The sequence below is a fragment of the Cyprinus carpio genome, chromosome A7 (assembly GCF_018340385.1).
Source record: "Cyprinus carpio isolate SPL01 chromosome A7, ASM1834038v1, whole genome shotgun sequence".
NCBI lineage: Eukaryota > Metazoa > Chordata > Actinopteri > Cypriniformes > Cyprinidae > Cyprinus > Cyprinus carpio.
In genome coordinates this window covers 29,372,790-29,397,225 of record NC_056578.1, presented here as the reverse complement: position 1 = coordinate 29,397,225, position 24,436 = coordinate 29,372,790, and the positions used below count along the sequence as shown (strand labels likewise).

The 24,436-nt window shown below is 38.2% G+C and overlaps 2 protein-coding genes across 3 annotated transcripts; both read right to left on the bottom strand.

Annotated features, from left to right (window-relative positions):
* Nucleotides 1-767: 767 nt before the first annotated feature.
* Nucleotides 768-3,739, bottom strand: LOC109094321 (cbp/p300-interacting transactivator 1-like). Its single transcript, XM_019108055.2, has 2 exons — nucleotides 3,459-3,739; nucleotides 768-1,961 (listed from the first exon to the last, which is right to left on the bottom strand). The coding sequence occupies exon 2, from the start codon at nucleotides 1,946-1,948 to the stop codon at nucleotides 1,490-1,492; it is 459 nt and encodes a 152-aa protein (XP_018963600.1). The 5' UTR covers nucleotides 1,949-1,961; nucleotides 3,459-3,739; the 3' UTR covers nucleotides 768-1,489.
* Nucleotides 3,740-5,637: 1,898 nt separating this feature from the next.
* Nucleotides 5,638-23,311, bottom strand: LOC109094311 (histone deacetylase 8). Of its 2 annotated transcripts, none has more exons than XM_042760753.1 (11): nucleotides 23,080-23,311; nucleotides 22,588-22,642; nucleotides 22,342-22,470; nucleotides 20,822-20,964; nucleotides 20,431-20,542; nucleotides 19,862-19,939; nucleotides 18,316-18,424; nucleotides 18,024-18,196; nucleotides 17,022-17,116; nucleotides 10,574-10,679; nucleotides 5,638-6,305 (listed from the first exon to the last, which is right to left on the bottom strand). In XM_042760753.1, the coding sequence occupies exons 1-11, from the start codon at nucleotides 23,191-23,193 to the stop codon at nucleotides 6,283-6,285; spliced, it is 1,137 nt and encodes a 378-aa protein (XP_042616687.1). In that variant the 5' UTR covers nucleotides 23,194-23,311; the 3' UTR covers nucleotides 5,638-6,282. The 2 variants fall into 2 exon arrangements, with proteins under 2 accessions (XP_042616687.1, XP_042616688.1); XM_042760754.1 differs by lacking the exon at nucleotides 23,080-23,311 and adding an exon at nucleotides 22,752-22,933.
* Nucleotides 23,312-24,436: the final 1,125 nt, after the last annotated feature.

Genomic DNA, 24,436 nt, shown 5'->3' with positions numbered 1-24,436 from the left:
CTGGTCACACTAGACAATCGCTTGAATGCCTTCTCCATCCTGCAGCATGTTTGAGTCTTAAATGTGCAGCTGGCCACTAGATGCCAGTACTAACCAGTGTAGCAACAGATTTATAGACTCCAGATAATATGAGCTTATTTGTTACCAATTTGAAATTATATTTTAATAGTAAATACTACTTAGTTTTTTTATTATTATTTGATTTTGGTTAACAGTTGTTCACCTTAAATCTTTTTTTTTTTTTTTTTTTTTTTGTCAAATGTGGGATTCAGTTAAAGTGTTTTATTGGAAAGAAAAAGACAATATATTGTGCTTTGTGTTTTTATTTTCTCACATTCAGAAACAAAACTGAAAAGTACACACTTTTAAATATAATAGGCAATAGCTCTCTTATGTAGAAAAATAAATGGATAGAAGAAAAAAAGTGCTAAACAAAAAAAAAATCTTTGATTTAGTTTCAGTAAGACACAAATGTAAAAAACAATAAAGCAAAAAAAAAAAAAAAAAAAAAAAAAAAAAAAAAAAAAAAAAAATCACAGACAGAAAATATCTGACAGAAATTCCTCTTTCAGTGTGTAAAATGAATGAATTTTAAGCATGTAAAATGTGTAACATCTGTGTTTTTGTAGAAGACCTGCATGGATCCACATTACAATTAACTTACTTTTTTCATACAGCCTACAAGACCATCGAAAAAGAAAAAAAATGAGAGAGAGTAAACAGAACAGTAAATTTACATTTAGAAAAAATAAAGACAGTAGGCAATATTCTTTTTTTAATTAACGTTGACCTTTTTAAGTGCATGAATTAATCATCTCTAGACAAATAAACTAAAATATAAAATAAGGCTATGAGACCATGCAGGCTGAATCGTGGGGTAAACAGACACGTCTCATTAATATATTTAACCATGGAAAACGTTCGGCCAGGTCGAGTTCCTCTGTGACCAGCGAAGCTTGCGATGACACGGCTTCTCAAGGGAATCTCTTGAATGATGGAGGGGCTCCGCTGAGCGCACCAATTTCATGATCACCTTCCATCACACACTTGTAATACCATCCGTCTGTTAGTCCAAACAGGGTCTGAAAGTCAGACCAACCGGCAGCAGGCAGGCACGGGTAGCCGAAAACCTTTGTTCTCTACAAATCTGTTCTTGCACCAACCTCACAATGAGGTGACCTTTCAAATCCATTCCACATATCAGGAGGTGGATTCTATAAAGGTGTGAATGAGCTTTGGAAAAATAGATGCCTGGAAAACAGGGTGAAAAGTCTTAAGGATGGCCATTTTGGTTTGCGTGCTAAGTCCTCTGACTTCTGAAGGCTTTTGAAAGTCTATAGCTCACCTAAGAGCAAACCTACATTACTCTGCCCTCCAAAACCATAAATAACAGCTCTTGACAGTTCATATCTGTGAGTTGAATTTTCTTTTCATAGCCATGTTAAATTGCCATTCATTGGATGCTTTGATTTGGTAGCACCTGAGAGGGTCAGCAGCCAGCCGGCACATCCGCGATGAAGTCAAACTCGTTCTGACCCAGCCATAGCTCTGGAAGCTCATTGGCACGGTCCAAACCCAGCTCCACCACAAGCGACATCAGAACTTCCTCATCGACCGGATCAGAATCAATGATCCCGGGTGCCTGTGCCACCGCAGGGGTGGTGACCTGTCCTGGGTCCAGCATGGTGGCTCTGTACCCTCTACCGGGTCCAGTGGTAGCTGCAGAGGACAGATTCTGATAGTGGCTGTTGAGTTTCTGAAGCTGCATGGAGGCTATGAAATGCTGACCGGACTGCAGGCAAAAAGGCTGGGGTTTTCCCATCACGGGGGAGCTGGGATGGAGGGCAGCGGAGGGGAACTGAGGGCTCGTCTTGCCTGATCCAGAGTAGTGCAGGAGAGACAGAGAGTCATGGTCCTTCATGGTGGCACTAGAACGCAGGAGGCTCATTAGTTGGACACACCTAAAGCAAAAGAAGATGATAACATGAAAGTCCCTTCAGAACATCTTTTGTGTTCCAAGGCAGAACGTTTAGAATGATGGCTGGAATACAGTACACGACTTTTGGAATCGGAACAGATTTTAAAATATTAAGCATTATACACAAATGGTTCCAGAGAAAAACCAGACATCACACACGACTGATGGTCACACACTACCAGACTTTCAAGTCACCAAACTCATGCAGAAATTGCAAAAAGATGCATGACATATGAAAACAATGCATTTTAAAATCAGTTCAAATTATAAAACATGTTTGATATCCTCTGACTAGATGGATTCATATTCTGAAGCTTAAAAAAAAAAAAAAAAAACATCGGTGTCCATCGTAAAGTACACAGTTTTCTGTTAAATCTGTCATCTCCGACTGGCTGAGTTTCAGCAACTTGCATTGACTCCTTCAAACTGCATATCTGGGCAAAAATAATCTGTATGTGTATTCCAGCCTTGAATTATAAAGCTTTTTGGGTGAACTATGACTTTAGCTGAGATCACAAGGCAAGAGTATATCAGTGGATCAGAAGGGGCAGCAAGTCATATGACATTCCAAGACTATAGTAGAGATGAACCATTCATAATCCCTCAGATGTGGGGTTAATTATGAAGTACGTGACAGCGTCCTGTGACTCCATATCCTCCTGTGTCTCACATGTGCTCGCACACACACGGAGGACAAGTAATGAGGCACTTAATCATATGTGCTGCTCCACTCTCCTCAATCCCCACTTAAAGCCATTCTTTTGGGGGAAGGCATAATTGCTGAAAGCTGGCATGCAGCTGCAATGGACCTCCAGCAAAGAGCAGCACACAGTCTCTTCTCAGCGCCCCTCCCAGACACTGACAGCTGTAGGGCATTCATCTTGAGATCTTTGTGTTTAGCTCATTGTATTCATTATCCATGGCCTGGAAGCAGTCACATATAACACGATGAACCCTACAACTTAATTAGACCAAGACAAATGTAAAACCGAACTTTGCCGTATATCTGCAGAGCCTAACTTTAATATTGAACTAGTCAATTTTGTTGGTGGACTGTTCAATAAGTGCTGTGAAAAAGCATCATAAATGATGTGTTGATCTAGTTACATTAGATATATAATTTTAAAAGCTGTCATACAAATTGATAATCTTTTTTCAGTGTCAATCTTGAGTCACAATCTTATTTAAACACAGCTGACTTACAACCACTGGATTAGACCCAAAACAGAGCGAAAATGTGTTCCGTAACAAATATCCAAGAGTGGATGTGGAAAATGTAGTAAATTCTATAAACAAAAATTATAAAAATCTAGTTTTATAGACATCCTTCAGAATAATTATTTCGCGTCATTTAAACAACAGGAAAAAGAGTTTTAATAATACAGTTTAAAAGTTATTTAAATGTTGGAATTTGTAGAATGGAAATATATTAAAGTAAAAAAAAAAAACGTTCACTTGTCACTTGTTTAGGATAGCTTACCTTTACAGGAGAAATGGTCAACTTGCGTTCTTGTTGCGAATCCAGTATGACTAAAGAGCAAGACTTTTTATAATTTAAGAAAATGTAATATGCACTGCATGAAAATAAAGGCGTTTAAATAAGGTGCTGTTGTATTTGGCAAAGACTCCGGAGGTGAAGTTGGAGAAATGTTCCCCGTGCTGTTGCAGGAGAGCACCCTCAATGAACTGTTACTGAATCAAAGGCATTAGCCTAAATACACACACTCGACGCTCTCAAGAGGGATCAGAGTCCGCTCAAAAACATGGCATGGAGCATCTGCGGAACTGGACTGTGACAAGTCGACGACTGGTTTACTGTAGGAGGATTTTTTTTAAATTACAACATTTGACGGATACTTGACTCCAGAATTAATAATCTGTCATCATTTACTCATATTTACCCATATTTGTCTTCTTTGGTATACCAAAATTAAAACTGAAGTCCTGAGTACCTGTCGTTACGATACAAATTAATGGGCTCCGTGTGCAGGAGTGGAATTTATCCGGGTTTTATGTTCAGCCTTATAAAGTGCGCGGACAGTGCAGATGCTCTCACTATTTAGACACACACCTCACTGTTGCCATAATAGCACACTTAATAATAATTATCTTTCATAGACACACCACGGGAAAAAAATATCTTCGAGACAATTAGTCCTGATTGAGTCGTACAGATTTTCTAAACACAATATGGTAATCAAACAAATGTGTTTTGTTTTAAAACTTGAAAGTTCTTTTTGATAATTTAACCAAAATACTGCTGCAAAATGTATTTGTCACATTCGTCTTTCTTAACTGAATCAGAAATTAAACTGAACCGCATCAATTAAAAACCTGTTCCGACAGAAATCGGTATTTAGCTGTGTGTTAACAAGTCTTGAGCTGCTCATCTCAATATTGATTAAAGAAGAGACGCAGCCGAACGGCCGCTTTCTTTTCCGTTTAAACGGGGTTAAACACCGCATCTGTGGTCATTCATGAAGACACTGCACATGTAGATTAGGAGGGAAGTGACGGGTAAAGGAGCAGGGCTTTGCTCCACTCCTGTGGGAAACGTTATGCAAATGAAGACAAACGGTTTTGACATGCCCTTTGTCTGTCACAACTCAAGAGCTGATGTCATGAGGGCTACTTTTGTGTAGAATAATGGGTCACACTCCTCAAATACTTCATTTCAGTCCAGTGCTGCTGACAAAAACTCAGTATAAATCTGTTTGTGATCAATGGAGTGAAAGCTTGAACACGTCGTCAGGGAAGACCAGACGAACACTTTGCATAAAATTCGTTGGGACGTCAAACACAGCCCATCTCGAGATGAGCAGGTGCCATGTCCTTTAGGAACGTCTTTAGTCCGGGTTGATGATCAACAACAACCTTTTCAGTCAGTGAAAAAGAATGTATATTTAAAAAAAAGGTTTATTTCTTTCCTTGAACAATTTGAGTCTACAAGACTAAATCTTTTTCTTAAAAAAATTCCTCAGAAAATGTCGAACATGCTTTTCGTGGTTATTTTTCAGATATTACTTTGAAATAATTTTACAGGGAATAGTATTTACATTCTTTTCAAACTGATTCGAAAATCAAAAACATAGGAGAGCTGTATTCTGTCATTTTGTGTTTTTAATGCATTTGGATAACCTAATTGCTCTGGACAGAAAAGTCAATAAATAAAATTGGTATCATGTTATTCGACTCAAAATACAGAACAAAATACAGCTGCAAGTAGTCAGTATGCTTATTTTAAACTATTAAAACCTGAAATGAAACCGTATATTATTTATTTAGTCTTTCAAAAGCAACCCTCTCCAGCAGAGGAAGAATCAAAAGCAGGATCATTTAAGTATTGAGTAGACTGTTCTACACGCATTAGGGTTTTAATAGGGCAAGCCGTTGAAAATCAGTCCCATCTCTCGGTTTAATTCTGCAAGTTTTATAGCACTCTTTTGGTAGCATGGATCGGTTTATTGGGCTAAAATGCAATAAGCCCCATCTCTCAAAGCTAATAAAGGACTTAATGAATCACACTTGGTGTGCCATTCAGAGAAACCTCTGCAACCTAGAAATCCATAAAGATCATGCTGAAAAGAACAGGACTTCCACATGTGGCAGCCCCTAGTGAAACACAAGGACAACACTCACTGGAAGAAAAAGCCACACGATTTCTTTTTTATATTTTAATATATAACAGAAAAGCATTTATACAAAAATTAAAAGTTGACAGGCAGCTTGAAAACATTTGGAATTTTTTGACTCAAACACAAGAAAATAAACATTGTGGTAAAAAGCATGCCACAGGCAACATAAAACAGTTCATGAAGCCAACATGACTTGGAATTTGGTCAGTCTGCCCACTGAATTTCACTGCGAGATACTGCAGTTAAAAGTTATAAAAGATGGTTTCATTAAGGGGGGTGAAGCCAAACTGAAGTAAAGATCTCAGTGACTTGCCCTGTGCATCTAAACCATGGTTCGACATGTTTCTGGGATGCATCTTTGACAAGACAATATCTCACTTTCAAATGATCCCATATAGTTAAAACAGAAAGAGTGACAACTGCACCCACAACATGTTGCATTCACACTGAATTTCACCTGAAAGTGGCTTTGGATATCTGTAGAAAAGTACACCCATTAAATTTTTGCCCCAGATCCAACATTGACTAAAACCATTCAAATGTGGCAACACAGGCCCATCTCTGCATTCAAGTAATGTTTACCAATCTCCCCTCTGGTGATGGCTCCGACATACTGTCTTCATTAGAGGAGCAGGGCCTGATTTGGAAACATGAGCTGGGAGCCCACTCCTAAACGACATTCTTCAGATTCCCTGTAAACAAGCAGGGAGGAGATAGAGAGGGGTAAAGACAATTTATAAAAATGGGTTAAAATGAATTACAGAAAACATATTGAGAAATATTAATACAGTGATAAAGACGAGGTGCAATGAATGGACCTGTGAAAGATTTACAGATTAAATCAGTGCTGACAAATCTAAATATGTACAAAAATCTGCTGTGTCCACCTGAACATCTGCACAAGAACCTACCTCACTTTAATAACACAAACTGAAACAAAGCAGAGAGGTTGCAAATCTGGAAAAAAACAGGATTTCCTATGACGTCTCTTACGGAAGCACAAGCTATTCAAATATTTCTAAATCTAAATCAATTTACATGGATTTACAAACCGCAATTTGCATTGGAATTGTGCCTGCCATTCACACTAGCTGAGCTGAAAAAAAGGACGTCTCCTTTGTTCTCACCAGCTGCTTGGCAAATGAATTTGAATTTAAGGCTCTAAAGGAAATCCTGGTTTAAAAAAAGGAATCAATAGGAATCCATACTTTACGAAGCAAGCTTTATAATCATTTTAAAAATTACATTTTTTAAATTCGATCTGCAACTAAGCCACAGTTTGTCATGAAATGTACGTGAAGTCATGGCTCCTTCAAAACTTGAGAAAAAGCATTCCCTCGTTTTAAGAGATTTAATCAGAAGCCATACATTAACAGTGACATTTTAACACTATTTTTAAGCACAACGTGTTGCTCTTATTTTGAAGGTTGAGGTTCCGAAGCACTTGGAACTAATTATCTTTAATTCTCATTTGAATTGAGGAAGCTTTTCCTTTCCTAAATCTTGAATGGTTTCATATTAAGGAAACCGTAAACATTATGAATCTATTTACATGTAGAATTTAGCAGATGTCCGATGATCTCCCGTCTCCATCTTTCCGGCCTACATATGCATTCTCTTTTCAAATATAATATATATGTAGTCGTCTACAACATGCACAAACGATATGTTCTCTATTAACACCCACTGTTTAAAATGATATGGCATTCAACATGAGTTTGATAAACTGTATAGTATTTGCTGATCAGAACCACTGAAAACAACTGTGTATGGTGTTTACTCGTTTCTGCCCCTCTTTCTCTCAGCATTTTATAATGCAAGGCTGAGTGTCGTAAATGTTACCCAGATGTGCTCGGAAACTCTGTTAATGTGTAACAATTGCAAGCCTCTCTATATATTACTTGTATTAATCAATCGCAGTTCTTCACAGAGAAATGGTTGTGCATATTATCAGAATGCATGACACACAGACTTCAGGTAACTCTCATCACACAGATTGGCATTCGTCTTGCATTTGCTTCCCTCATCTGCATGATTTCCTTTCCCTCATAAACATGCTGTTTATGGGACATACATAAGACTGTAAACAAGCACTGAGCACTAAAGAAAAATCCTAATTAAACAGTTTAATTGATGTGAGCTGTTCATTTGAAAGCTGAGGCATATGGGGCTGTGCGACTTTGTTGAAAAACGATATGGAAGTCTTTAGAAAACCCTGCACTTCAATGGTGTAATTCAGTGCCTAATAAAACCTCATCACAAACAATTACTTCTTCCTAATATAAACCCAACCATCTGACATCTATTGACCAGTGTGCTACACTGTCCTGACTATTCAAACAACAACTACAATTAACACAAAAATCTAAAAGATCCTAAAAGCAAAAATGATCTGGAATCTGTGCCCATGTGTGATACAGCAGTCTTAAGAGATGGGTGGAAAGCCTAAATTGGAAGTTGAACCGTCTGCGCCTTAAGCCCTTTTTAATTATTCCCTATAGCTGCGGGACAGAGCAAACACATGCTACACACCGCATGGGCACAGAAAATAAGCATGTTTGCATATTTGTCATGTACTGTTTAAGGAATAGGCAAAACTTTCTCATTGAAAAAAATTAATAATTCCGGCAAAAAGGAGTAAGAGTAATGCTTGTTGATGAATACATCTTCTGGAAAACTGATAAAAAAAAATATCAATTATTTAGTATTATATGACTATGTAATGTGTGTTTTCATACAAAGAAAACCTTTCCCTGCACCATAGATCTTAAATCGCTTTCAAACTTAAGGTATGGCCACATTAGCCACAATTCAGTAAAATTTCACAGAAAAAAAGCTCCACTGTTTATTGGATATAGTGTAACAATGCATGGGGCACCGCTCGCAGCAAAGTCAATTTCAAACTAAGCAGCTTTCTTTTGGTCAACACATACACAAGTGAAATCTACATGGGGAACTTTTTTGGCCTCACAAGAAACTCCCAATCACAAGGATTCCCATTTAAATGACTGGATATCAGCTATAAATCTGTGCATCTGTGACCGCATCTTCATGCAGATTCAAGTATGATGCCTCACAATATACCACTAAACAATTTGGTGTTTCGTGAAAAATCGCAACATGCCAAGTCAAAATGCACTTCGAATTTGAGAGCTTATAGGGATGTGGATTTTTTTCAACTTCAAATTTGGTCTGTTCATTCAATTGTAGTCCAATTACTGCATACATGCTGAATAAAGCTGATCCACAATCAACAAGGAGAATAAAATGATCTGCGGGTCTCCCGCAAAAAAGAAATATCCCTCAACATAAAATATCTAAAAACAAATAAACTGTTATTCGTTTATTGCACAAAAGCAACATGAACAACATAAAATAAAAACGATTAACAGGTGCAAACATAGGCAGAGTTTCTATTTATAACAGGTGTTTGCAGCGCTGAGCAATGTAGCCAATCACAGACATATCTGTTGATTTCTCAATCAGAGGTGCTTAAGTTAAAATCCACCCAATGCTTAAAACATCTGAGTTCTTGTGCAGTGCTGAAATTTGCGTGCTCACGAGTCCTCGTATTACAACACACGAAGTGTACTTACTATGAAAGTGCCATTGTGCATATTGATTTTGTGTTTTTGGGTGAACTACTCATTTAACACATCACACCAGTGTTGTCATTATTTCCAATAAAGCTGATATAAAATGTTAGATAAAAAACTTAAATTAGAAATGCTGTCTTGGCAACTAACTAAAATAAAATAAGTTATTAAGTACTATAAAAAGGGCTAAAATTACTGAAATTAAATAAATGAAATCTAGATAGAAAAAAAATGAAAATGACAAAAGCACAACATTACTTAAACTGAAAATATAGAAATAACTATAATTCAAAATACTACAATAGTATATAAATACAGAGGTGTACAGTTTTATAATAGCATTTTAAGTATTGACATTTACTTCATTAAATTTTAAAGAGAAAACTGATACTTTTGCAATACATTTCTCCAGGCCCTTTCATTACATTTGCAACTACAAAGCACAAAAAAGTAATAACAACAAGAAGACTTGGATTTTCTGAATCAAATCTGTTCTTATACGCAAAAAAATGACTGTGTGTTAATATTCGGAACACTGCTTTTCCGTTTGCACTGCCAGATTTTTGCCCATTCACACAGATGTTTGAATGAGCTCAAAAGGAAAAATCTCTATTTTATTACATCCAAGGAGCATCTGAAATGTTCTCAGCATAGCTTTGAAACATGTTTTGAGTCTTAAGACTACTGTCCCTGGAGAAGGTGAAAAGACAAGAGTTTGCTGAAACCTCAAATAAACACACACACACACACACACAGAGTTCATGCACAGATGCTGCAATAAAAATGCACTGCTATAACTAATATGAAGAACCTTGTGTCAAAGAGACAAACCAGACACTTTTGTGAAGAAACATCTCATAAAAGTGTGGATAAGTGTGTGTCTGGGACCCCACGAGTACATGTGCGCAAATGTTCCTATTTAGCCTGTTCTCATTCTCATCCCAGCCGCTCTCTTGAGACTTCAGCTGCAAGTTTCTAAGAGTGCTCTGCTTATTTGTTTACTGATGACCGGGAACATCAAACAGATTCATTTCTCTTTTCTACAGCTGAAGACAGCCAGTCACATGGGACAACTGTGGTTGGTTTATTAAAGGTCTCCCTGGTCACTGGAGGGGGGTGGGACGCAAAATCCTTGAGGAGGCTGGAGGTACAGCTGGATGAACGAATGACTGACACACCATGCTACCCATCATCAATGGTTTTCCAAATAAACAGGCCATTACTTTAAATAGTTTAGCCAGCTTTAAAATGGACAAAAGTAATTCCATCTGTGGAAATGGCATTCGATTAAGTGTGGAGAAAGTGGGACATTCAGAGCCAGTGTTTGTGTTTGGTGAGGTTCTGGTTGTTGTCATGGTGATTACCTTTGATGGTGCTGATGACCCGCTCCAGATGCTGGCTCTCATTGCGGTCGGGTCGGCAGCTCGGGCTGATCTCCAGGGAATAATCCGGGCCGTATTCAGTGAAGTACTAGATTAGAGATAAGCAAAGCAAAACACAAAACATACTTAAAGTCACCATTACTTAAAGTGACAATTCTTTTCCGCAACATTTATTATAAATGGTTTATTTGTGCACTTTTTTAATGCATGTGTTTTTTTTAAACACTTTAAAAGATATCATGAGGATGAAGAAACTGAAAATTCTCATGTCGTCCCACATCCATGGAACACAAATGAAGATATTTTGAAAAATGTTTTTTTGTCCATACAAACAAATCATAGGGGTCCCGAGTTATTTTTGACCATGCTGTCTTTCTGTACAAACAAACTGTATGTTCCACAGAAGAAAGAAAGTCATATGGGTTTGGAACAATGTTTGATGACAGAATGTTCATTTTTGGGCAAACTGTCCATTTAATTAAATTGCTATCAGTCAAAATATGGAATTATGTGTATGCTATCCACACTTCCTATAAAGTGCAAATGACTAGGATGGAGACAAACCAATGTTTTTCCAGCTAGGACAGAGTTGCTGCTTATCACAGCTTCACTAATGCTCTTTTAATGTGTTCTAGGTTTCCTTCAATAGAACAAGTCCTGTTTTTGTGAGATTTTTCTCAGCTAGGAAGCAGCATATACTTGAGTAAATATGGGAAGGTTTAGTCATACTTCCACTTTCTTTCAAACACACACATACAAATATACATCAACTTGTTGGATAACTGTGCTCAGTCTATGTGTTCTAACCCTTGGATTGAGAAGGCTAGCTTCAAAAGCAGTTAAAGTTTCCCCCATCATGAAATGCATCTGAAATACAATTAGCAATGCATTATGATTTTGAAATGAAATCTATATTGACTGGCCAAAAAGACAGCCAGTGTACGTTGCCTTACTCATTCGAAAAAACACTGTCTGCATTGTGTTGGTAGGGTAACTGGTGTTTAAATTGGACAGAGATCAGATTTGGTTGTATGTGTGTTACACGCATTAGCTCAACTCTGCTTTCAATTACTTGTCATTTGTTTATCCGGATTACCTCCGGTCCCAATGCGCTCCAACATGTTAGGGATTACACAACATATGAGTCTGTGAATGTGTGCAGTCAGGTTAGGTTAGTTAGTGCACCCAAAAATAAAAATTCTGTCATCAATTACTCATGTTGTTCCAAACCCATATGACTGTCTTGTTTATCTTCGAAACACAACGCTGAGAGATTTCTGTCTCTCCGTTTAAAGAACATTTCACCATAACTCTGATGAATCAAAAAGTGCATAAAAAATAGTCAACGTAATCCATTTAAAAAGATGCCATACATTTTATTTTTGGGTGAACTATCCCTTTAACTTGTTTCAAAAATAGATGACAAACAAAGTTGATTAAGTCAGATAAGATTTGACAATCCCTCCTCAACAGGGCAGAATAAAACAACAACAACAAAAAAAATCAACAACGATCCACCCTTCGAGTTAAAATATGGCCCAACACTTCATTGTCTCCAAGTATAAAGGTGAGTTTAGATTTCATCTCGTGACCTTTTTTAACTTTGACCACTTAACTATCAACACCACCCAACATCCATTATGGATTTCCCCAAAGCTCATTTCCAGCATTTATTCCACTCCGGAATTCTGGGAGCCAGCTACTTCCCAGACGCAACGGCACAAAAAGCCCCACCCACAGAAGAAGATACACAAGTTTTGTTCAAGATGCATGAGATTGGAGAGGTTAAGGAACACCTGAAGGCCTGCTGTCTCTTCTGCTGAAAATTTGTAGTTGACAAAAGACAGTATGCTTTATGAAATCATAAGCTGTCAAAACATTCACTAAATCACTGAACACATGGTGTGTTTTATTATTATCTTTAGTCAATAACATGGGCGGACAAACAGCATCTACACTGTCTGAAACGCTTCCCTTCTAGATCAGTCAGTACGTGCGGGCGGTAATGAGCCAAACCCGTGCTGACAGTCTGTCTGTCTCACACTTTACAGTGAAGTACCAGACCTGGTTCAAAGGGCAAAACTACAGACAATGCAAACATAACACTACTGGCACTCACAACATCCTGTTGAACTTGCCGTGAAAAAGTTGGCAGCCAGTGAGAACTTGTGTAAGTGCATCAAAAAAGATTTCTAAAGGAACATTTCACAAACGTAGTTATATCACAAATTGAAAAAATAAACTAGCTGAACTCTGATGGTGGACTACCCTGCTGTGCATAATGGGTTCACACAAATCAATATGCAAGGCAAGTTGCCCAGTTCTGTGGATTCTTCTCAATCCACACACAGGTCCTCTAAAGCAGTGGTTCTCAACCACATTCCTGGAGGACCCCCGACACTGCACATTTTGCATGTCTCCTTTGTCTGACACACCCATTTCAAGTCTTTGAGTTTCTACTAATGAGCAGGTGACCTGAATCAGGTGTGTTTGATTAAGGAGACATGCAAAATGTGCAGTGTTGGGGGTCCTCCAGGAATGTGGTTGAGAACCACTGCTCTAAAGGGTCTGTGCTGTCTGTCCCTGTTCTGCCCAATGGGGTCTTCACCCCCTCCTCAAGTTATGCAGAGAAGACAGAAGAAAACCCTAAAATCCTTTTAGCACTGTTTAACTAGCGTAACCACAGTTGTCATCTTTGGATTGTGTTCATGTTAGCTGGCTGAGCTCATTAATGAACAATACACCTGTGTAGGAACCTGTAAATTCTGTGGCCAAGTGTTTGAGGTCATGGGTGGAGTACTTCAGTTGATCACTGGTATGTTGTTGTTTGTCTTTAAGAGACACTGTTTGTACAATTGGAGGAAGTGATGCAGATTGTCCTTTTTTTGTAACCCCCTCTGAATTCTCACGTGAAATAGAGTTAAATAAAAGAAGACGATGTCTATCTGGCTGACTAACTGCAGGGGGGAAACAGAGCTCTGGGTGTTTGTTATTTCACTAGGCTGTGCTGAAAATAACTTGGCAGAAACAAGTAAAAAAAAAAAAGGAGAGGATGTACAGATGTTGACTGGCCACATAGCAGTGAGCGCTGTTTCCAGCCGTCCTTGACAGCACTCAAACAAAAACAGCAAATTCCCTAGCACTGGCTGATAAGATTTTGCCCAGAACAAAGCCAAACGTTCCCTGTCTAGCCAAACTGAAACTTTTTGTAGATTTAACACTTTCCTGTTCTCTTAACCACTACAGATAAATGTACTGTATAGTTCACCCAAAACTACAATCATGTTATCATTAACTGTATGACAAGATATTCTGAAGAATGTTGGTAACCTAACTATTTTGGTGACCATTACTTAAAAGAAGATATTTTGAGAAATGTCTTTTTTTTATGTTTCACTGAAGAAAGAAAAGGCATACAGGATTGGAACAACATGAATTTTCCAATTTTGGGGGAAAACTATCCCTTTAACTTCTTCTGTAACACAGCTATTTAGGTTTTTGTCAGTAAACAACAATGTCAAGTTGTCAACTGTACAATCTTCATTTAGAATTTCACCTCTCTTAGACAAGAATGTAAAAAATAAATAATAAAAGCTTTATTCACACTGCAACACTGGTTCACCTATTAAGGTAAAATCCACACTCTTTCAGTAAGTGTTTCTTATAGAAAAGCAGAAATATCACAGCAACCTCAGTAAACAAAGTGTCATCCAAACATCCATCCATTCAAAAGATAACTGGTTGAAAAGGTTCAGATTCTTCATCATCGTTCTTTATAGTTGTGTTCTTTCACAATTTATCCTGTTTTAAAAATGTGTTTACTTTGAAAATTTTTATTCTGTACCGTTTTATTGTATTTAAATGCTCAAGGTTCTTTTTGGTGCCTAAACCCTTAATAATGAGCACAACACTTAAGTCTGCTTACCTTACCTGTATTTGTAACGTAATTCAGTACTGTGATAAAAAATTGTGAAAAAACTTCAGCAGTTATTGTGATAAGAAAAAAATTATACCATCACATGCACAGTTCTAGCTCAATCAATACTGTGAGTTTAAGAAAGAAGTGGTTTACTGAATAATTACAGTCGGGCACAACAGAAGATGCGTCTGGGAAACCTCTCTGGAATTCCATTTGGTGTTCCACACTTCAACTTTAATAACATACTTTCTAGTGACACAACAACTTTAATGCCACAACATCTCAGAGACCTGTGTGTCTCAAGATCTTATTCACCCTAAAGTGGGAATAATTCATTGCTTCTGTGGCTTTTATTAAAATCACAACATCTCAATCAGCTAAATCTTGCCTAGGTTTCGTCAAATCAGCTGAGAGATCGAAGTGAGAGATGTTTTGTTGGTGCAAAAAAGTAACTGGATTGACACACCACTGCCATTAAAAGGAGATGATGGTGCCTATGATGCAAAACAATGGCATTTATTTAGACCAATATCAGGGCTGTCTTGGCCCAAGCACAGCACAAACTTTTCCAATTCATCAGTTTCTTAAAGAGAAACAATTCAGGCCCAAATAAAAAGGCTCTGCATTTTTTCTGGGACTCTCCCTTGTGAGGGAGGACTGTCTATATTAGCCTCACTTTTTCATCTCTCTGTGTCTGTGACAGGACCTGAATGAGCTCGTTGTATGCCTCCACTCCAGTCTGTCTTCATTGTTTGCAGTCCTGGCAGGGCAGAACCCAGACTGAGCCTCCTCAGAGTCTCAGCAGCTGGACCGGCTCGAGGGGAGAGAGAGAGAGTGAGCGAGCGAGATTGCACAGGTACAAAGTGCTTCTTGTTCCACCTCTCTTTTCTCAGCTTCTTCCACGCTGCAATACTCTTCTATCTTTTTTTATACCCCCATTGGTGGATGCCTCTCTGTCTTTTAACAGCCTTATCGCTCTCTCTCTCTGTCTCGCTCTTTCCCATCTTTGTCTTTATGGACTCACACTACAGTTAAATCGTTTTTTGTTTGGCTGGGATGGACACACAATAACAGTGCTGGTAAGGAGATGGGGGTTCCTCTCTCTAAGTGGGGAGGAGAGAATGCTTTATGCTTTGAAAAGCCGATGGAAGGAACAATAAAGGAAAATAAGCTATAGAGAGAAAGAAGAGGAATGAGAACGAGATGAGGAGAAGAGGGAGAAGGAGTGGTGGTCCTAAAACACTAAATATGTTGTGGGGATGGCTGGTTCATATAGCCGTAAAATGGAGAACATAACGTTTGGGATAAAATAAATGCTCTCACCATTATAGAGAATGGAATGGAATGGAAATTCAGTGGAATACCATGAATTTATAACAAGGATTTCCAAAGTTCCAAAGCACATTATAAAACAATCATATTATTACCACTAGATAAATACTGTATTTTTTCCCACTTATTTCACAGCAATCAATCAATCAATAAATAAGGTAATACACACTGTTTAAAAGTTTGGGGTCAGTAAGACTTTTTTTTTTTTTTTAGAAACTGAGCATTTTAATCAGTTCATCAAAAGTGAGAGTAAAGACTTCCATAATCTTACAAAAGATGCTATTCCAAATACATGCTGTTCTTTTGAACTTTCTGTGACAGTTTCGACAAAAATATTAAGTTGCACAACCATTTTCAACTGCGATAATAATAAGAAATGTTTCATGAGCACCAAATGATCATATTAGAATGATTTCTGAAGGATCATGTGACTGGAGTAATGACGCTGAAAATTCAGCTTTGCATCACAGGAATTAATTACATAATTAATTACATAAAACTTATTTTATTTATTTGAATTATATTCAAAAACATTTTGAATGTTAGTATATAAGAGGAAGTCGACCATCGACCATCATTGTCGTTAACGAACACCCTGACAGTAATCTACACTGTTTTATTTTGGTAGCTTGCTCTGTGGAGCGGTCAAAGGTCAACATGACGCAGGAGGTCATGTCAGCTGAAACAATGGCATCTTTTATTGCGGTGACCATGAAAGCGCTCTCTATAAACATTAAAGGACCTTCTTTGTGAGTTGGAAGAAAAGAGAGATATCAAACTCTCCCAGACCAACCAGAAGGCCTTTCCAGCCCTTCATCTATCCTCAGAAGCTTCTCAAAAAAGCATGAAAAAGGCTCACTCAGAATTGGGTACACACATTCTCTTTCTCTAAAGAAAGAGAAAGAGGAGAGAGGGGACATAAACAGTTGAGGAAAGAAAAGCACAAGTCCCTCTCTGTCAACCTGTAGGGACAGAGTAGTATTGTTAAGACCCCTTCACTGGTGTGCACACACACGCCCCCCTCCCTGCCCCTGAATCACATGAAAACAAACCCGGTTATTGAGAGGTGCTTGGACATCTTTGATTAGACCGGGTGACTCAGCAGGAATGGAAGGGGAAGAGGAGGAGAGAGTGGAGTTTTATACAGCTGCTGAAAGAAGAGAGGGAACTGGGTCTCACCTCGTGGTCCGGGATCTCAGAAGACAGAGTCTGTCCTAGGACGGTCCCGGTTAGATAGGTCCAGCAGCGGGCAGTATTGGCAAGGTTATAGCCGCCTGAGAAGGACAGAGAGAGGCAGATTTGTATACGCAGAGAGCGAAGGGGGACTGAAGTCAGCAAAAGGGCTTCATTGTACTAGTGTAATTACTACCTTTAATCTAGAGCTTGGCTAGGCAGGTCTGCAGCTTAGAGCTCATTTCAAAATGGGCTAAAATCACAAAAGTTCACTTTCTTCTCTCAGCACAACCACCCCACCCCCTCCTGGCCTAACAACACACTAATAAACTTTTTGGCCGAGTCTGAAAGCTGGCAACAAGGACAGAAGATGTAGTTGTCAGTGTTAAGGCATGGAGGGAGAACAAACTGAGACAAGACTGCTGAAGCTGTCTAGCGATATATGTTTTTTTGTAATGGTTTGTTCACCCAAAATGAAAATTCTGTCATCATGTACTCACACGCACTTCGTACAAAACCCATAACATCTTCAAAACACAAATAAAGATACATTTAATAATCTCTCGTAATTTTTGACAATCCATGCAACCAACATTTGCACAAAAGGACAGTGTAAACATAATCCATGGAAATCAGGAAGTTAAACAGATTTTATTTCAGCTTTTATTCACATTTAATATTGAACAATGCATGAATAAAAGAAGAAATTAAATCTATTCATCATAAAAACCAAACATGTCTCTTTAGAAGAAATGGATTAAACTGCTAAATTCATGTGGAGTACATTTACGTTCTCTTTATGAAATTTTTGGAACATGAAAATTCAGTTGGGTGGACTTTGGATGGATGAAAATGATGAGGGGATATTTTAAGAAAAAAAATCTTCATCTGTGTTAAGAAGATGAATGAAAGTCTTAAGGGTTTGGAATGACATGAGGGTGAGTAAATTATGACAGAATTTTCATTTTTGGGGGCATAATATAATTCACCAAAAACAATGACACACACCTCCTCCTAGAAGCAGAGTGGGTAACTCCCAGTCCAGTATATAGTTCAGACATTTTCCGACTCCAACGGGAGTCATATTGAAGGAGCACATGGGGTCACCCGCCATGGTGTCCGCTCCAAGTTGCATCACAATTGCTTCAGGGTTAAACAGAGCTTTAACTTCCTGCATCACACTGCAAGAAAACCCCCCAAAAAAAACAAATATAATATATATTTAAATGACACTGAACCATGGGAACAAATTAAACATTGCAAGGAACTTAGATTGGTCGGTTATTTGATCTTTACAGACCTAGTGAAGGTCTGGCAGTACCGATCATCACGGATGCCATCCTCGAGGGGGACGTTAACAGCATACCAGCGTCCTTTACCCAGCCCAGTGTCAGTCACATCACCTGTGCCTGTCCAAGAAATTATAATCATAAGCTAAAGTTGGTCTCTTTGAAGGTCATTCATATGACTGATAGAACTCATGTCTGAGCCAGTATGAATTATCTAAATGAAGCTTTATTGAGCACTGACGTTGCTTTTTACAGTAGCGTTTAAAAGTGCGGGCGATTAAGATTATTTAAATTTAATAATTAATAATTTTAATTAGCAAGGATGCATTGATTTGATCAAAAATGACAGAAAAGATAAATGGTTTCTTTCCATCAAAGAATCCTGAAAAGATGCATCACCGTTTCCACAAAAAAAAAAATATTGAGCAGTTTTCAACACTGATAATAGTAAGAAATGTCAGAATGATGTCATCTTATTATTATGATTTCTGAAGGATCATATGACACTGAAGCCTGGAGTAATGATGCTGAAAATTCAGCTTTGCCATCACAGGAATAAATTACATTTTATATAATAACATTATTTCACAATATTACTGTTTTTACTGTATTTTTGAGCAAACATTAAAAATACTACACCAAGCCCTAACTTTTGAATGGTATTGTCTTTTTCTTAGATGAAGCTGTTGCAGTGAGATTACATACTGAAAAAAAAAATAGTTACTGTAGCACTGCTGAAAAATTTGTAGGGGATTTCCAGTTCCCAGCATGCTAGTATGCCTGGAAATGGACTGGGAGAGAAATGTTGAAATGAAGTGTTATATTTCTGAAGATGAAAAATTGGGGGAACTTGCTAGTGTTTAATGCTCTGTTATATTTGGATTTAGAAGAGTTTCTGTTATGTTGGACTTGGATCAGGTAATAGCACTGCGGTGAAGAGCGGAGCATGTGCTTAGCCAGTGGATGGGTTAATGTAAAGATTACGCTTTACTCAAAGAGCAATTACTGGGCAGGTGCAAGAGCAGTTGATCAGTTTCTTCCGCTTCTGGCCAAAACCAACCAGTATGGTAGAAAAAAAGCTGCATTCAGTATGTGCACTATTGCTAGCCAGTAAAGAGATTCAGTTGGGTTATTTTGACAGTTAGTCCATTTTTTTTCTGCATTTTACTCAATTCAGAAAATCTATTTCAAGAGTGTCCACATATGAATTAATATGAATTTTGAATGTGTCATTTGTGAAAACCACTTGGCAATGGTGTTGCAAATACAATCCATTAATAAATCATTGAGGAAATAATAATTAAATCGCACACGCACAACATCTTGCATTTGCCCAGTTACCTTTCCAAGCGCTATTGTTAAACTACTGAAGGGGCTCTCAGAGTCTCCAAGAAGCCACAGAGCTGCAGTCTCTGTTATCAGCTGGGTAATCAGACTCTGGGCGCTGGAGTGGAGCCTGCAGCTCCAGCTCTGGCATGACTTGAAACATGACTGTCAATTAATGGAATTAAAAGAAGCGCTGGTCTTCACTGAGGCGTAGAGGCATGCTGAACTAACCTGGGAAGAAGCCAGGAGAGAACTTGTGCAGAGACACTGTCATGACTTTAGAGGTGAAGCTGAAAGCATCCTCCACACCTGGAGGGGAAACAATGCAGAATTTCACTTAAAGGGGAGGATATCATACAATATTAAAAATAAAAGCTTAGAGGAAGTGCCCTTTTTCACTGATGGATTTGTGTTCTAATTGAGAAATAACCTGAACTGATAACAGATTAATACAGACAAAGAACATGAGCTACTACTATCTAAACATCTGAGTCTGAGTCTTTGCACCACATGACTTTAATCTGGTGGACCGAGGTGTTTAAAACATTTATAAGCATGTAAAAAAAACAAAAAAGTGCATTCAAACCATTGTACGTATGAACTGCGTTTTTAAATAAATGAATTTCAAAATTCTAATGAAAATGAGTGTCATGTTACTAACCCATCTAACATTTGCTCTTGGTGTTAATGTGCATTCGGAAATCAGGTAGAAATCGAAAGCCAATTTGTGGAAAAGAAGGATGTTAAATGCTATTAACAACAACAGGCTGTTATGGTTATTGTTATGGAAGTGTTTTTACCATCTCCATGGTGAAGGTCCACATCCACATAGAGAACTCTCTCATACTTCTCGCGCAGTTTGAGGATTCCAAGAACAGCGTCATTCACATAACAGAACCCAGATGCCTCGTCTTATATAACAACACATACTCAATCAGCTGCTCCAGTGACCCACTGAACAATGTCCGACACATACATAAACATTCATCTATCATAAACATACTTTATGAAAACTCAGCTTGTTTAACAAGCTTCTGCAAACAAATTGTAACATCAAAATTTGAACTTGGTTTAAACCATAAACCATGCAGATCTTTTTAGTACTTATGCCAAAGATGCCACTGGCATCTCAATGATTGATGTGGACGTGAAACACAAGAGGGTGGGGACAAGGCCTGTTGTGCCGTATTACTTCTTGGCGTGATGCCACCCTCCGGCCCAGTTGATGGCCACATCACACTTTCCATCAAGGAGATTCTGGGCAGCAGTCAGAGTGGCTCCTCCAACGCCAGCCGCGTAATCAAAAATACCCTCCACCACCGGACAGTCATAACCTGAAAAAAAGAGAGCGACAAGACGGGGGTTTGATAACACAAAGGGACAATGGGATGGGGTGTAGAGAGGAAATGGAGAGGAAAGATATGGTGAGGGAGAGTGAGAAAGAACAATAAACACTGAGCTACATTTAAAAAGATCCTTTGGTCAGTGCCGATAGCCTCGTGGGCAGTGTGCCAACATATAGTGCCGTTGCGCTTCGGGTGACCCGAGTTCGAGTCCCGACTCGTGGATCTTTTCCAATCCCGCCCCCCTCCCACCTTGCTTCCCGTCAACCAACTTTCCTATCATAATAAAGGCAAAAAAACTGTAAGTCGCTTTGGATAAAAGCATCTGCGAAATGCATTAATGTAAAAAACACCAACGATAAAATATTAAAAATCTTTGTTTCCCCCTCAAAAACAACACTTTTCTCTATACCTGGAGATTAGTATGAAGTGTCAGTTTGACAGACATTAAATTACACAGCCTGATCCAGTACAGAAATGAAACACTGATTGTAATAACTGGAAGGTCTGAGAAAGATTCTAGTATAATACTGCCCTCTGCTGTGAGCAAGAGGGAACTGCCTGCACTGCATGCAACACAAGGGACACTATATAAGCTCGGCTGGCACACTATATGGCCAAAAGTGTATTGACACCTAATTCTAATTCAGAGGGTTTTAATCAGGGCTCTGGGGACAAAGGGGGGAGCTAGGTGGTCTGTGAACATTTTTTTAACAATTTAAAGGGTTGCCACATTTCACATGTTAACTTACGATAAAAATTAAATCATTTTACATCAATTAAATGCTTTCTGAAAATATTTATTTATATGTGATTGTCTATTAAATGCTACAGGTTTTAACAGGAAGAAATACAAAAAACAAATAGTATTTTTGCTGGTACTTCTGTTGTAATGATGACAAAACTGCTTGCTTTCAAACATCTTATTAACAGAGCAACTAGGATATTGACAGATATTAAAATAGGAGCATTAAATAATAAAATATTTATTTATTTATTTGGATTTAAATAAATTCAATATAATATTTATTTGTCCCCTCAAGAACTAAATAAATAAATATTTTATTATTTTAACACTCCTATTTTAATATCTGTCAATATCCTAGTTGCTCTGTTAATAAGATGTTTGAAAGCAAGCAGTTTTGTCATCATTACAACTATATTAAAAAAATAAAACCTTGGCTAATGTGTGTGTCTGAAGAGGAGCAATTCCCCCAACCAGAATCAACATCTTCCCAGAAGAATTGAAGCTGCTGGAAAAGGAAGCCCTTATTTATGCTCATGATTACTGTACAAACTTTTGGCCATGCAGTACAGTAATCCCGGGCCTAATCATCTGAATTCAGGTCTGTTAAACACAAGTCTCACCCAGTCCAAAGTCCCCAGACTGGGGATCATCATTGTCCCCGTCCTGGCTGATCTTGTGCAGGTGCTGCAGATAAGAGTCTGTGTGAAACACGGCCATCTCCTCTATTGAAGCCACATGAGGCTTCACCACTTAACACACGCACACAACAGTTTAAACAACAGAAACATCAGTTAACATTAGTTACATGCTAGAAAATACATATTTAAATACTGAGAAATTCTCAATTATGCATAATCTTGACACACACCTCATGTATTTTAATAAGCCATACGCCTCAATCAATGAATGCACCATACTCGCCTGTGAGAGAAAGAGAGAAGTGAAGAAAAACAACCATATAACCTTACTCATTTAACTTTTTACACTTTATGCATTCTAATAATTATAGTAATACTGTGTAAGTTAGTACCCCGGACTGTGATAGTTTCAGAAAATACGTTCAGGCGTGTTTTCATAAATTCCATGTTACTGAATAACACATTCATATAGTTTGGTATTTGTACGATAACAGTTACTCCAAAATAATCAAAAGAATCCTACGGTAATTCGCTTTGGTAGATGTCCATAACACAGTACGTTATAAAGTACTAGAGTCTTTATACTATAGCAAACGCGATTCCCTCTCACGTTCATGTCTGTACAAATAATATTCGGTAAGAAGCATCTGCAGTGTCTGCATGAAGCCAGAGGTGTGTTATTGTTTGGGAGTGTGTGAAGTAAAGTGCAGCTCATCTCACCCGGTTTGGCACTTTAGACAGTGAGTCGCAAGTCTGGATGTACTCCGGACTGTAAACATACACCACGCTGCGATTCCTGCTTTTATCATAATTACTCTCGCTTTTATCACTCATTTAAAATCAAACTATTCAAATCAAAGCGCCGCATAAATCGATACAGAGCCTCTCGGTGCGCTCTGGCAGACAATGAACGTTACAGCAACAAACGTCCGTTATTTCAAAATAAAAGTCCCGATTTTGACCCGAAAACAAACTTCTCTCACTGTATTGATGGTCGTCAAGATAACGTGGTGTTTTGGCTTCTCCTTTCTGACGGGGAAACAGCTAAAACTCACAAATGTCTGTGTAATTTGTAATTTATTACATTGTAAGCAAAATAAAAGTTACTATCTCATAATGGCTTCTTCACGTATGCATACATCTACTACTGGCTTGTAACAGAGCTGTAGAGACCACAAGTCTAAAACACAACGAATGTTAAGAAACTACTGGTGCATCTCAATAAATTAGAATGTCGTGGAAAAGTTATTTTTTTTTCAGTAATCAAATTGTGACTTGTGTATTAAATAAATTCAATGCACACAGACTGAAGTAGTTTAAGTCTTTGGTTCTTTTAATTGATGATTTTGGCTCAAATTTAACAAAAACCCACCAATTCACTGTCCACTGGGCAACAGTCCAGTTCTTCTTCTCCTTGGCCCAGGTAAGACGCCTCAGGAGTGGCTTAACAAGAGGAATACGACAACTGTAGTCAAATTCCTTGACACGTCTGTGTGTGGTGGCTCTTGATGCCTTGACCCCAGCCTCAGTCCATTGCTTGTGAAGTTCACTCAAATTCTTGAACCGATTTTGCTTAACAATCCTTATAAGGCTGCGGTTCTCTCGGTTGGTTGTGCATCTTTTTCTTCCACACTTTTTTCCTTCCACTCAACATTCTGTTAACATGCTTGGATACAGCACTCTGTGAACAGCCAGCTTCTTTGGCAATGAATGTTTGTGGCTTACCCTCCTTGTGAAGGGTGTCAATGATTGTCTTCTGGACAACTGTCAGATCAGCAGTCTTCCCCATGATTGTGTAGCCTAGTGAACCAAACTGAGAGACCATCTTGAAGGCTCAGGAAACCTTTGCAGGTGTTTTGAGTTGATTATCTGATTTGCATGTCACCCTATTTTAGATTGTTGAGATTTTGTTGAGAATTGGTGGGTTTTTGTTAAATGTGAGCCAAAATCATCACAGTTAAAAGAACCAAAGACTTAAACCACTTCAGTCTGTGTGCATTAAATTTATTTAATACACAAGTTTCACAATTTGAGTTGAATTACTGAAATAAATGAACTTTTCCACGACATTCTAATT

What these genes read in the sequence shown, in the direction of transcription:
- LOC109094321 (XM_019108055.2), bottom strand. Translation starts at nt 1,948, where the DNA reads ATGAGCCTCCTGCGTTCTAGTGCCACCATGAAGGACCATGACTCTCTG.
- LOC109094311 (XM_042760753.1), bottom strand. Translation starts at nt 23,193, where the DNA reads ATGAGTGATAAAAGCGAGAGTAATTATGATAAAAGCAGGAATCGCAGC. An exon ending in GTCTGGGGACTTTGGACTGG is followed by an intron (nt 20,965 to 22,341) that starts GTGAGACTTGTG and finishes TCTTTTTTTCAG; the next exon opens with GTTATGACTGTCCGGTGGTG. An exon ending in CACTCTGCTTCTAGGAGGAG is followed by an intron (nt 17,117 to 18,023) that starts GTGTGTGTCATT and finishes TGTCCTTCTCAG; the next exon opens with GCGGCTATAACCTTGCCAAT.